The sequence below is a fragment of the Crinia signifera genome, chromosome 3 (assembly GCF_055691185.1).
Source record: "Crinia signifera chromosome 3, ASM5569118v1, whole genome shotgun sequence".
Taxonomy (NCBI): domain Eukaryota; kingdom Metazoa; phylum Chordata; class Amphibia; order Anura; family Myobatrachidae; genus Crinia; species Crinia signifera.
In genome coordinates this window covers 190,676,063-190,690,821 of record NC_139219.1, presented here as the reverse complement: position 1 = coordinate 190,690,821, position 14,759 = coordinate 190,676,063, and the positions used below count along the sequence as shown (strand labels likewise).

Genomic DNA, 14,759 nt, shown 5'->3' with positions numbered 1-14,759 from the left:
TTTACTCAACCCGGGTCACCCATGTTCAAACCAGTGTGATGTCATTTTTAAAGTACTTCATTAGTCTCTGAGGTCTGAACAAAGGAGGGGGTGATGTCCATACAAAGGAGGGGGCTGGGGAATATTTGATGTTGGGTCCTAATAAAGCCAGATGCTGCTTATATTTTACTGATATGACCTGACTGTGCCTGTGATTTGTCTACAGATTTCCTCCTCACCCCCGATCTGCAGCAACGCCATGATTTCTTCATCACTCCAGTTTGACATTGCTGTACAGTGCAGTACAGTAGGTAGAAAGTACAGTGCAGTACAGTACACTTCTTGCTGCCAAATTTTAGCTATTATGCTTGTCCTCACTGTGCAGTACAGAAAAATATAAGTCCTACCCCTGATCCCTCCCAGGGTTCACTCTGTCTTTTCTACCTTATATTCACCTTTACCTTGTGGTCCTTAACCCCACTTCCAGGATTCACCCTCTCCTTCCATAGGTCTCTAATCTTGAGAGTATGGTCCACCTCACCTCATTCCTTTCTACCCCCTTCCTAACCCTCTTCAACCTGGCTTCCATCCCTTAAGGTGGGCATACATTGAGCCAGATTTATCTGACCACAAATCTGACTAGTTTTCCCTTGAAATTCTGCTGCCTCTCCCCTGGGAGGCTTTATCCGATTTTGCTTTTGATCTACCTTTTATTCACATGCGATCTGCATGCGATTTGATCGCATGGAAATCGCATGTCCCTGATTTGGGTGGGCGCCTGGCAAAATGCAACTATATGGTCCCCGTAGCTGCTAGGGGTACGGGCAGCAGATGCTGGTGGGGGCGGGCAGCATAACCTTGCAAGAAACAACGGCGGCGGCTGGGAGCTACGGTAGCGACATTTGCCGCGAGCTAGGGCGGATGCAGAATTTTGAAGTGACTGGCCTGATGTTCATTGGCTGAGAGAATTCTCTCAGCCAATCAGATGGAAGGCATCTGATTGGCTGAGAGAATTCTCTCAGCCAATAAACATCAGGCCAGTCACTTCAAAATTCTGCATCCCGCCCCAGCTCCCGGCAAATGTCGCTACCGTAGCTCCCAGCCGCTGCTTGGAAGGTCCGCTGCCCGACCCCGCCGCCATCAGCTGCTCGCCGACTGCCACTAGAAGCGGATGCCACACCCGCAATGTGCCACTGATGTGTCCGATTGCGATGGATCTTATGTCCCGCCGGTCCGATACGCACAGGACCGCGCATTGGACCCGACGCCATGTCATGAAGAAATGATTTGGTCCGATTTAACGAGGCGATTGATCGAAATTGGCCCAAATCTGCTCGATGTATGCCCACCTTTACAATCCACTGAAAATGCCCTCACCAAGGAAATGAATGACCTTTTCGCGGCTAAATTTAAATGTCACACACTCTCTCTTCATTCTCCTTGATGTAACTCAACATGGTCAGGTTTAAACTTACAGTTTTTTCCCTATTGCAGAGCCCTTCTTCCTCTTCCACTCTTTTGATAACATTACTCTTTTAATAATATCATCTATTGGTCCTTACTCTGTACATTCAGGGGTAAGCTTACTAAGCCTTCTAAAAATGAAAAGGTGATATTGCCCATAGCAACCAATCCGTTTATGTCCATCATTTTCAAAAGAGAAAATGATAGACAGAATCAGATGTTGATTGCTATAGGCATCATCTCTTTTAATTTTTAGAAGCTTTAGTAAATGTACCCCTCAGACTCCAATCCTGCTGCATTCACCAGAGTCTGGCTATTTCTTACCCCTAATACCAGTAAAACGCTTATTCGTTATCTTATTTTTCCTGTTTTGTCTTCTTCCTCCCTCTCTCCACTTCAATCTATTACCACCTCTGCTGATCTCATTTTGCTCTTTAACCATAAGGCTGTTGTCAACTCCTTTGCAATATGCTTAATTGGCTCCCTATCTCACTCAGGGGCAGATTTATTAAGCTCGGTGAAGTGAGAAAGTGTCTGTTTTTTAACACCGACCAATCAGCTCCTAAATGTGAAGTTACAGGCTTGGTTTGAAAAATGACAGGTAGGAGCTCATTGGCCCGAGATAAAAACCAGGCACTTTATCACTTCACTGAGCTTAATAAATCTACCCCTCAGAATCTACATAAAACCTCTCACCTTAACTTTTAATGCCTTAAACCACTCAGTCCTACATCTCCAACCTAATTTCTGTATACACTTCCTCACTCTCTACACCACATGTGAGCAACATCTCTCCTCCACCCTGGTTTTGCTGATGCGTCCTCATCCTCTGGAACACAGACTCTCTATCAGCCTTCAGAATTATAAAGGCTTCCTTTAAAGTGCACTTTTTTTTATTTAAGTGTATCTGTTCTACCCAAAACTAACAGCCGCCTATTGACAACAACTTCCGAAAATAGAAATTGCCATCAATTGACAGCGGTTTCAAACTCACATATAAAAATGACATTTGCTAAGTGGTGGTTTTCAAAAACAACATAAAATTGAACTTTAGATAACACTCTTAAAACATCCCTAACTTCATTTAATTCATTGTGTTGATTTTTATTTTCTATTGAGAAGCATTTCCCATGCTTCTCACCATGGGCCTTATTCACTCTGACAAAATCCTTCTTAAATGGACAAAACCATGTGCACTGCAGGGGGGCAGATGTTACTTGTGCAGAGAGAATTAGAGTTGGGTGGGGTTTTACTTCAAAGTGAGATCTATATTGCAGTGTAAAAAGAAAGCAGTCAGTATTCAGTATTTACCCTGCACAGAAAATAACTCACCCAAATCTAATTCTCTCTGCACATTTTACATCTGCCCCCCCCCCCCCTGCAGTGCACATGGTTTTGTCCATCTAAGAAGGATTTTCTCAGAAAGAGTGAACTAGAATAAGGCCCCATGGCCCTTATTCTGGTTGGTGCGGTAATGTCCGCGTGCGGTCGGTCCGCCGATGTTTTGTGTCTGCGCATGTGCAGAGGCGTCTCTGCGCATGTGCGAACGGGACGCATGTCCAAATTCCGCATGAAATGTGTACACTACGAACAGGGGTTGGAGAGGGGCGTGAAGGGCTGTTTGGGCTCATTACCATATGTTTACACCCCGCGTTTCATGGGCGTTCCCATGAAAACGCTGGGCGTACGTATGGTAATGCGGTCGTGACGCACGTGTAGGGGGCGGACATATGACATTGCCGGATGTCAGCTGCCCGCCCAGATCCCTGCTTTTGCACGAAGAAATGCCCGTGTGGTCTGAGGTTGCGGGAGCTGCCTGACCACTCGGTCCTGCATTCGATGGTCTGCGACCATCGAATGATGGGGGAGGTTCCCTGAGATGGAGGAGGTGTATTCATGAGAAATACACTTGCGGTCCGTTCGGACAGCTTCTTACCGCATTCGGACGGAGTGAGCGATCCGTACAAAAGGCGGGGTTTAGGACGCACTGTCCTGGCCGCATATTCGGCTCCGTCCGCACAGACCAGAATAAGGCCCCATGTGAGGTAGGAAAAGAAACACAAACATAGCTTATTCATTACTTTATTTCCTACACGGCTCCCACTTTGGCAAGCGTTGCTGTACATTAATATAGCTTTGAGATGACAACAGCCATGGAACAGAACACCGCAAAAAAGGCATAAATCTTACAATTGATACCTTTTGTTTTTAAACATAAAGGACTGTTTATTTGATTTAGCAATTTGCACAAGAGTCTAATAAATGTATGCATGGTGGAGCTGTAAAACCAGTGCATGAGCTTTAATACAGAAATCTCAGATTTGCTTTTCATTGTGCTGCAAACAAGAAGTATATGGAAATATACTTACAGAGGGAAATTCAATTGAGGGGAATCTTTTCGCCCAGCCAAATATTCACGGCAGCCAATGGCAGCGGGAACTATCTAAAAAATATTCAGTACCCCACTGGGTAGCGAGCACGTGTGAGCAAATCAGAGTGCTCAAAGGGTTCAAATGTTGGTTGGGTTTCTGGTGTTTAAATGCAGCAGCAATGGCAATTTGTACCTTTTGTCATAAATGTAATTCCCCTCACTGATTGAGAAGATATATCACCTGTCATAAGTGCTGCTCTTTGAGGGCTATTTATTATTCACTGCCTACAAAATTTAAGTTGATCTTTTGGCTGATCCAAATCATGTACACTAAAGCAATTACATTTGGAGAAGTTATCCCTCAAGCCTACCACAGCTACTTTTTTTTAGTAATTAGTAGCAATGAAAAAAATTAAATGCCTTGTTCATCTGGTGAGCCAAACAGACCCCACTACTCAAACTGAATAGACTTCAAAAGCTGCATGCGAAGCACTAAAGATCAGTGATGTCTCATATTTTACCAAAATAATGAATAGCTATATTGAAAAACGTATGTGGGAAAATAGGTTTCCACATGAAAAATTAAATAATGAACAAGGAATATATGGCAACTTAAAAGTTTATATGTTAGGACACCAACTTTTAAATTATAGAATGTGTTTAAATACCTCAAAATTCATTTCTTTTAGGGTTGACAGTATTTCACAGACCAGCTCTAAATAATAAATAATAGTAAAATGATTATTTACTGACATAGACATTAAAACTGCTTGCCAACATTTATTTATATAGTGCTAGCGTACTCCAGAGCTCTTGATTACATTAGAACATGATACACCTAGCAGAAGCTCCAGTTAACCTATAAAAACAGTACAATACCTATTCAGCTGTCCTTTACAGCTCAAGATGCGCTCTTTTCCCAGAGAGCATGACCCTACCAGCGAGGGCCTAATCTTGCAGGTCCCCTGCTTCTAAAAGTGACCATACATTGCTTCGACTTCTTGCCAGCCAATACACCTGGACCTTCCCGGCCGGCAGGATCGCATGTGGTCCTATGACATGTGATATACCACGTGACCCCGTTCCCCACTGCCGGGAGGGGGTTCAGAGTTGAAAGTAGGTCCTGCTGCAGGACCTATCTCCAATTCAGAAGTGCACAGGACCGCGCATCAGATCCGATGTCAAACACATCCAATTTGGCCACTTTTAACCCAATTTCTCGGCTCGATTTCTATCGGAATCGGGTAAAAAGTGGGCAAATCGGACTAGTCTATGGGTACCTTTAGTGTTTGGGACTCTGCACCTAGCTCACTAATATAGGTGCCAGACTTGTTTATAGAGACCAGCTCTGCTCCAAAGGACACAGTGAACCCTAGTTGTAACCTAAACCTCTGCCTTCTTGCCAGCAGCTGGAAAAGTCTGAACTTGCTTCTGCCGAATCAACATCTCCTCTTGGTCAGCTGCACAGGCTCCTTGCATGGACACCTTGCTATATACAGACCTGGAAGCAACTGGGGGACAGTGCGACCACAAGGTACTTTGAGCGTCTCCTCTACCGTAGCGCAATGAACATCTAGGGGCATATGTAATAACTCCCGAGTTTGCCAAAGGTGTGGAATGCCTGCCATTTTTTGTTTAAGGTGCCACTCTCCCCATTAATGATTGTCTTCTACATGGAAGCTATACCATGGTCTGTTAGGCTTAACTCTTATATCTCTGGATTTTGTAATAAACTTAAATTCGCTCTTACTGTAGATGTTATTAATACTAATACTGGTCTCATTGTTTATTCGGATGAAGAAGTTATTATTTTAAAAGTAATTATATAAACTCTCCCTATGTACTCACTTGTAGTAAAATGCCTTAAGATTTTGTACTATTTTTTGCTGCATAGTTGGCTCAGTTGGGTAACTGGTTACACATGGTTATTACTGGAATCTCCTGTTTTTGCCGTTACATTTTCTGCTGGCTCCTACCTCTTTGCCCCCCCTCTTTTTTTCAACAAGCTCATAGAATTTAGGTGGCGGTTGGGGCTCTTTTGGGAAGTTTAACTATTGATCACCGATCTCCTATGTGGATGGATATGTCCTTTGCTGAACTTCGTATTCTGGAAGGTAGTCCGGGCTAGGTGTCTCTAGGTGTCTTCGCAGTGGGTCAGTTATTCGAGGAGGGGGTTCGCCACTCTTCTAAATCTTTGGCTACTACATATGGTATCAATAGACATTATTTTTATCGCTACCTCAACTACACCATGCTGTGAATGCGCAGAAGAGGAGGGGCGGTGCTCCTCAATTTACTGAAACATCTGTAAATACATTAGCAGGTATTATAACACAACACAAAAATGTTTTGGTTCTGTACTCCTCCCTACTCTCCTTCTCTGGGACAAATGGTTTGTGTGCACTGGATGATAAGTGGGTGCTTGATGTGGGTGTACTTGATGATGAAGAATGGGATTGTATTGTTAGTTTGCCTAAGCGTGTTACGGCATATGCTAGGTTCCAACAAATTAAATTGTACATCCTGCACATAGACTGCTTCGAATTGGAGGCCTATCATCAGGCACTTGTCCTAAATGCTCAGAGGCTGCAGCTGGCTTCTGGCACCTTTTGGGGCAGTGCCCTTGGGTGGTCTCTTTCTGCCAAGCTGTGACCTCTAGTGTAGGAAGCACAGGTATATCTATTCCCCATATGTCCCCTCGTATATGTGTGTTTGCTTTGGACTCTACCTATCTAAGATTATATGTAAATAATCTGCTGACCCTAACCCATGTATTACATGTACCTGGATGAGCTCTGTGCCACCCTTCCATTTCTCCTGGGTTGCGTTAGTTAAGGTTACCCTCTCCCATGAGCGTTTTATGTATTCAAAATGCAAATACACCCAAAAGTATGACAAAGTATGGGATCTCTGGCAGAATTCACAGTTCTTTCTTGACCCGGTTGACAGATCTATCCCGGTTTACTTGTTTTTTGACCCCCACCTAGCTGTCTGCATGCTTACTTATATTTTATCCACATAATTTTTATCTGCATGGAGCTGCTTTAATCATATTTTCTAATTACAGTATTTGAATCCTGCTGATTGTTTTTGACCTTTTAAAGTTTATTACTTTGTGATAGGGTTGAATTTCAATACAAATGGTGTACTTAATGTGACTTGCTACTGTTCCGTATGTACCACTATTTGCCATCTGAAGCTAATTTGCTCATTGTCTTTCTATCTTAGGAAATACAAGAAATTTTGTTATTTAAGGTTTCTTTATTTTATTGCATTTTGTTATGTTTTGAAAAGCATTAATAAAAATACTTGATTAAAAAAATGACTTGGATCTTCTCACACTAGCTTTGGCATCAGTCTTGCTTGAAGTACCAAGTGGTGGTCATCACCAGAGAACTGGGCTCTCTGTTCCAGGTACATTTCAACCATCCTTTAGTTAAACCATTCATTGATCACCAATCTTGACAAGTTAAACCCTTCTTTTGTTTCAGGGGGTTCATGGCCCTTAAGATGAACTGGTTTCCTAAGATCTTAGATGAAATTATATGGGACAGAAAACACTGCCTCCTCTTATTCCTACTACACTATAGGCTATTCCCATACAGATTACATTTACATTGATCCTGGATATACTGTCTCTGAATACAGCCTTTATCTAGAGTGGAAAGTGCTCTTGATAAAAACTAGATATACTTTACGAGAAAAATGGACAATGTTAGAGAAGCAGGCTATACATAGTCTTAGGACTATGGTTAACAGACTTGCTTTGGTTCTCATATTCTATTATTATTCCTACTATTAACTGTTTGAAATTCCTTTAAAGCATTAGTCTATTGTCCTCTACAACCTTTCATTTGATTTATTTTGCATTCCAAATTTGTACTGGGTCCTAACGTTGAGGCTTTTAGAAACTTGTAAATTTTCTGAGTTGGACAGCTGGTGAGAAACTGCACCCTTTTTGTAATTCAATGGTTGACGAAGACCGTTATCATCTGCAGAATGAAGATACATGCAAATACAGCACTCTAAGATCTTGTTAACTGTGCTTGATGGATTGTAAAGAGTTATTGCACATTTAGAGCAAATCTCCGCGGTCTAATATGCCCCTACTAACACCATCTTCTAGATATGGAAGATCTCTCTTAAGGATCACCTTTCTGATTTACTGTCCTTTACTAAAGCCAGATAATTGAAGATGAGGGGGAGACTTGCGGAAAATAATGTTCAGTTGGTCTTCTTAGTTCACCTTGTTACTCAGGCATATAGACATAAAATAAATGCCCTGACACACTGTGCAAGATGTACACAGCTGTACACCTACTGGCGATGCTCCTCTGTCCATGGTTCCTTATTTCTCCCTTTTGGGATACAATGTTAAGCTTTTCTGACTCCCCTTCCCCCCCACCACATACAAGCTTGACTTTTTATATCCAATCTTTTTTTATTCATCGTACATTACATTTTTCACTAATGGCTATTCAATGACCTATGCATTTACCATTATTAACTGGTCTTGCATGTATGCGTTTACATGAAAGATAAATGAGATGCTTTATTTTCCTAGGAAATTCTATAGCTGAGGTTCAGAAATTCCTTCCTACCTTACTAGAAAAGTGCCCAAAAAGCAATCTTTGGAGCTGCATTACCACACATTATTGGTAATGGTACTCCTTTGGGACCAATACATTTCTAGTCTGTACACTTATGTGCTTTGTAAATGTAGTCTTTAAATTGCATTTCAAGCAACTTCCTTATTAATGGAAATTTGGAGTGTACAAAAACATTTCGCTAGAACAGAAGTGTTCTGTATTAATCATTTAATTCTCCATAAATCACAAAAACACAAATGCATTTTATACTTAAAGTTAACATTATTGCCATTTACAGTCTACAAAAAAGTAAAAATAAAAAATAAATAAAAGCAAAACATATAAACAAAATTAGAATAAAATAAGAAAAACACTGTACATAAGAATAGCTGTGCAATGCCCAGCGTTTGGTTTGCTGCCTCTGGTTGCCTTTGTGTTTTGTTGTATTAACAGCACCACCTCCTTATTCATTTTCATCCATATATTACCAAGCACAACATCTGTCAGTACTGTATACTCTCCGAATCGTCTTTAATCAAAACAAAATCGAGTGTTACAAAGCAAGGCAGACTCCCTCTGTAATGGCAATGAAGTGATGATTCAATTACTCTAACACTGGCCATAAATCAACATATCTGAAGAAGTTTTACAAACTGGATTACATTTAAATTATCAGTCCAAGCAGCAGAACTGACAATGACAAAGACAAGTGCAGAGTGTTCTCTGGATCATACCAGCTGCTGTACAGTCTCCTGGAAAACATGATTTTCTGTATTCACTCATCCCTGACATAACACCAACGCATCTGGTAGCAATGTACACAACTACACTGCCAAGTCATAATGATGGTATTCCCAGTTCTGTATATGTGTAACACACATTTATAAACACACAATATAGCAATTATTTTGTATTACAGACATAGGGCCTAAATCCGTATCGATTGCAAACTATTTCTCTAATGGAAAAAAAACATGTGCTGGGGCAGAAGGGGTACGGCGGTCAGACAGTCGGGATTCTGATGGTCAGAATAGCAACATCTGAATCCTGACTTCCAGTACTATGACAAGGTTGCTAGCATAGTGAAGCCCCTTGCGGGGCTCGGAGCTTGCTGTGCTCACCACAGGTTCTAGTCTACCTCTATGGTGATCCAAGAGGTTGAGTAGCCCCTGTAAGTCGAGATCCCGACTGTCGGGCATTTAACATTGGAGATTCCGATGTCAGTATACGGAGAATACCAACTGTCGGGAGGTCATCCGGCACCCGGTGGGCAAATGTAACATGTGCAGAGAGAGTTAGATTTGGGTGAGTTATAAATACTGGCCGCTTTATTTTACACTGTAATTTAGATTTGAGTTTGAACACACCCCACCCAAATCTAACTCTCTTTGCACTTTCAACCTGAAGTGCACACAATTTTGCCCATTAGAGAAAGATGTTCATATTGCAATCCAGGCCCATAAGCCTTAAATTTTGAGCTTACTTTATTAATAGCTACCCAATAGACGTCCGATATTCACAGTGATTAATTATCACACAAATAAATAAGGATAAGAACCTAGTTCGAGTTTAGAAAATAGTGTAGTACCTCTTTTAGACAAAGGACATTGTAATATGCTGGGGAAAGCTGGGTCAACCCCAGTGCTTTCTCTGTTTGAAAGGGGGCAAATTGATGGGGATTTAAGCCTTGTATCAACAACAATTGAAGCCCAGCCAATTGTGACCCGGGTTAAGCCAGCTTGCCCCAGCAAATCCAAATGCTTGCCCTGGGATTTTCATCTCCTGTGTGAAAGGGGGTACTGAGCTGGGACTGGGATCCTACTTGTGTTCCAAAATCCCTTCTGCCTGAAATTGGTATACTTCACATTACAAAATGAGCCTTTTTTTCTCTAAAACAGTGGTTCCCAACTCTGGTCCTCAAGTACCCCCAGCAGTGCATATTTTCCAGGTCACCCAGCAGGTGCACTTATTATTCAAACACATTTTAAAAGATCCACAGGTGAAGCTAATTATGTCACTTGTGATTCTGTGTGGAGACCTGGAAAACATGCACTGTTGGGGGTACTTGAGGACCAGGGTTGGGAACCACTGCTCTAAAAGACTGTAATAACTACATTCAGCTATATAGCTGCATATTTTATGGCTAGATGGTCTTAATGAAAATGTACTATTCCATACCCAAACACAACCAGGACACTACAGTAAATAAGGCACATGCAAACTATGGCCCTCCAGCTGTTGTAAAACTACAAGTCCCATCAAGGGTGTAACTACCATAGGTGCAGGGGGTGCAGCTGCTATGGGGCCCAGAGCTGAGAGGGGCCCACTTTGCTTGTTAAAGTTACATGTGCTGTATACATTTTTCAGCATTAGGTGATAAATAGGGGCCCTTCCAAACTTTTGCTATGGGGCCCACATGTATCTAGTTACGCCACTGAGTCCCATCATGCCTTGACAAAGTATTAGGGAATGCTAAAGCTATCGCAAGGCATGCAGGTCCCACTTTCAACTCCGGTCCGATGCGCACGGGACCGTGCATCAAACCTAATGGGATGTCAAACACATCAGATTTCCCGGCCCGATCCAATGGGATCGGGCCGGGAAATCTGATGTGCTATTTATGCTGAGAACTTCACACTACCATAGAAAGTAAGGTTTGAGTTATCTTGCTGAGCTCCACTACTATTGCTCCCAGTGTATTGAAATTGGTTTCCAGGTCAGTAAGTATTGCAAACTGTAGTGCTTCAGGAAACATTACACATACACTTAAATAACATTTCAAAAGTTTAAACATCTTTAAAACAATTAGAAACATGTACCACAGCACTGAGCTCAGCTGTGCTAGAGTACTGAAATGTTCTTACTGTTGCTGAATAAGGACATCTCCACATGACTGGCAGTAAAATGTGGTTTTGTCATCACACTTCAGGATTTCCTCCAAAGTTGGAACCAGTTCTGTAAAACATTTAATACCAAAATCGATTAATTAATTTAACACCTTTCAAAAGAAGACTAAAAAAGACAAACCAACTTGTGGTTTTCATTTAAACAGTGTATTTCTGGTACACAGGAGTTTTTATAAAGTCCCTGCACTAATTACAAGCTGGGAGAAGAGGAATCAAATAGGGATGGAACATCGCAAGAAAGCATTGGGAATACTACACATTTAAGCCCTGATTCACAGCTATGAGCCAAGTAAATTTTTATAAGAATTTTGGAAGGTAACAGGGTGGCCAAAATTAATGCACACTGTGACTGTTTTAGGGGCATGTCTATGTGTACAACTGTGAACCAGTATGTACAAAACGGGCACCTAAATTCCCATGACCACAGAGTTATTCAGGGAGTTAATTATGGAAGGATCCCAAACTATGGGGTCGATCCTATTAGACGCGGATGATTCACACTCTTGAATCATCATGGCACCGGGCGCACTTTACGGTGGACTAAATTCGCTTAAAAGTGCTCGCACCTCCACATTGGCACTCAGTGGTGAAAAAAAAAAATACACACACATTGGGACTCATATGCATAAAATGGAAAGATGTAACTAGACCAGGATAGAGATGACAAGGAAAGGACCAACACAGAGGTGACAAAATCAGGACAGACGTGACAGGTACATGACAGAACAAGGGGGCAAGAGTGATGGGTGACAAAAACAGAACAGTGATGACAGGACAGAGACACGGCAGTGGGAACAGGAGAGAGGATGGCAGTAAAGAGGTGAAATTGTCAGGACAAATGTGACAGGGTCAGGATAGAGCTGATAGGGAGAAGGTAAGGACAGATTTGACAGGACCAGGACAGAGTAAATGGGTGCCGGACGTGATCCCAACAGTCATTTACCTGACGTTGGGATCCTGACTGTCAAAACGCCAACAGCCGGGTGCCCGACGGGCACCCGCTATTTTCCCTCATGGGGCTCCACGACCCCCATAGAGGGAGAATAGAATAGGTGGCTCGCATAGCGAGCCACCGTGCCCGCAGCGTGGCGAGCGCAGCGAGCCCACAAGGGGCTTTTTTGTGCTGGCCACGCTGTCTGAGGCCGGGCAGTCGGGATTCCGATGTCGGGCTAATGACTGTCCGGATACCGACTGTCGGAACCCCATACCACACCCAAGGCAACAGGGGTGGCAGGGACATAACAGTGGGGACAGGCAAAAGACAGGGCATGGCAGGGTTAGGCTGCAGAGGGGGGGGGTTTGGATTAGGCTGCAGGAAGGTGGGGTTTATGTTGGGCTGAGGGGGTTAGGTTCAGGCACTAGTGGGGAGGGATAGGGGATAGCTGGCTGAAATCTGGAGAGGCGCACGGGGAGCGGGTGCTTAGAGAGAGCACTGGAAGCAGGAATCTCTCTGCTGCTTCCGCGCGCCCGCGTGAGATGATGACATCAGCATCATCTCACGAGTGTCTCCCGGGTCTCTCCTCTACACTAGGCTCGGACCGGGCACAGTCAATATGGGGTCCCTGCGATACTCCACTCCCTCTCATAAACCCCTATCTCTACTGGCATAACTATGAAAGTGCGGTGCAGTGAGGGTGCTTAATGGGCTTTGCTAGTGGCAGGGCCCCATAGCAGCTGCATCCCCTGCACCCTCCATAGTCACGCCACTGCCTACCACTAAGGGCAGTATTCAATGAGAAAAATTCTCCGTGTTTTATGGAGAATTTTTGCTTTTTTCGCCTTGGACGGAGCATTTTGCTCTCCAAAAGCGAGCAACCCTATTCAATGTGAAATATTCTCCGTCTTTCTAAGTGATTTTCGCCGTCTCTCTCAGTGTAGAAATTCTCCATCTTTTGATGGAGATCTGGAATGTGAACTTTTAAACTAAAAGGTTTTTTTTTTTTAATTTTGGTGTCAAAAAATCAGGTTTTTTTTTCTGTGAAGGGGCATGTTATTTTTATTCATGTGCTTATAGCACATGAATATATATTTAATTTAAAAAAAAAAATAATATATATATATTTTTTTTTTTTTTTACACAGTGCAGCCAGCAGGGGGCCGGAGCGCTCGAGCCGCTCATTAGATATTCATATATTCACTGCACCCGATCTTAATATGCACGATCGGGTGCAGTGAATACTGGGTCCCCCGCTGGCTATAGGGGGGGGCAGCCTGTGCTGCCTGGGTCCCGGGGAGCCCACCTCCCCTCCACATTCCTCTGGAGCAGCCAGGGAGACTTTAATCTCTCTGGCTGCTTCCGTCCCCCGGCTCCCTGAAAGCTCCCTGCCGCGGATGCTCGTCCGCTGCAGGGGTTAAGACTCGTCGCGAGTGGCGGCGAGTCTTAAATACATTGAATAGTGGATCAAGTGCCGTGACGGAGAATCTCCAAACATGGAGAATCTCCACAAAAACACGGAGAGTGCATGGTGAGCGAAATAAAACGCTCTCCATGCACGGAGAATTTTCTCATTGAATACTGCCCTAAGAGGGAACCATTCATCTGATTTTTTGGCGAATCGGGCTGTTTTTCCCTCCTTGCGGTGAATCTTTTTCACTGAAAATCTGATTCACCCTATTCGATGTTCACTGTTCGCTGATAGCAAACAGTGAATGCCGGCCAGTTCTCCGTTTCATGCTCACAGCAATTCGCTGGTGTATTTCAATGGGGTTTTCACTGCGATTCACCGAGAGTGTATTCAATGCTAGGATGGAGAACTGCTTTCATCATGATTTTCGCCATGATTCACCATTTTGCATTCGACATCTATTTAAGGTGAACTGAAATGTGATCTTTTAAAATAAAGGGGTTTTTTTTGGTGTAAAAAAAAAATCTGTAATTTTATTATGTGAAGGGGCTTGCTTTGTGTATTCATGTGCTTGCAGCATATGAATATATTTAATTTTTACTTTTTTTTTTTTTTTTACACATGACGCCACAGGGGGGCGGGAAGCAGCTCATTAGATATTCACTGCGCCTGGTCCCGCTCATTACATATGCAAGAACGGGACCAGTGCAGCGCTCCCCTCCACCGCCTCCCCTGCCAGCTCTCCCGGGGCTCTCCCTGTGTCCCCGCCATTCCGGCACAGGCAGGGAGGCTTCTATCTCCCTGCCTTCCGCCGTCCATGGCTCCCTGCGGCATTCGCCGGGGGGTGTGTGTGTGTGTTTTAAAATTCGCCACCAGGGGCAGCGAGCCCCTGAGGCGTTGAATAGGGGGAGAAGGGCTGGATGCGAATGCTCCAGCCCTCCGGAACCCTGCGAATGTGCAGCGAATCCTAAACAGGATTTGCTGCATATCGCAAAATAAATCATTGAGGCAGGAGCAGAAGTCAAAACCGCGACAGCTCAAAGTGTATATAAAATAATAAGGGCGGGATGTATTAAAATACATCGCCGCCCTTCGCGCCCCCCCC

The 14,759-nt window shown here is 43.4% G+C and overlaps 1 protein-coding gene across 4 annotated transcripts in view; it reads right to left on the bottom strand.

Moving 5' to 3' along the window:
• The window catches only part of UBE3D (ubiquitin protein ligase E3D), a 181,669-nt gene that overhangs the window by 136,069 nt on the left and 30,841 nt on the right, over positions 1-14,759 (bottom strand). For all 4 annotated transcript variants that reach the window (XR_014471739.1, XR_014471740.1, XM_083177139.1 and 1 more), the window contains exon 3: positions 11,268-11,358. Coding sequence is in view for 2 of the 4 variants with exons in the window: in XM_083177139.1 (XP_083033265.1) it covers positions 11,268-11,358 (91 nt within the window). In the remaining 2 variants the exon portion in view is untranslated. The remainder of the gene's footprint in view (positions 1-11,267; positions 11,359-14,759) is intronic.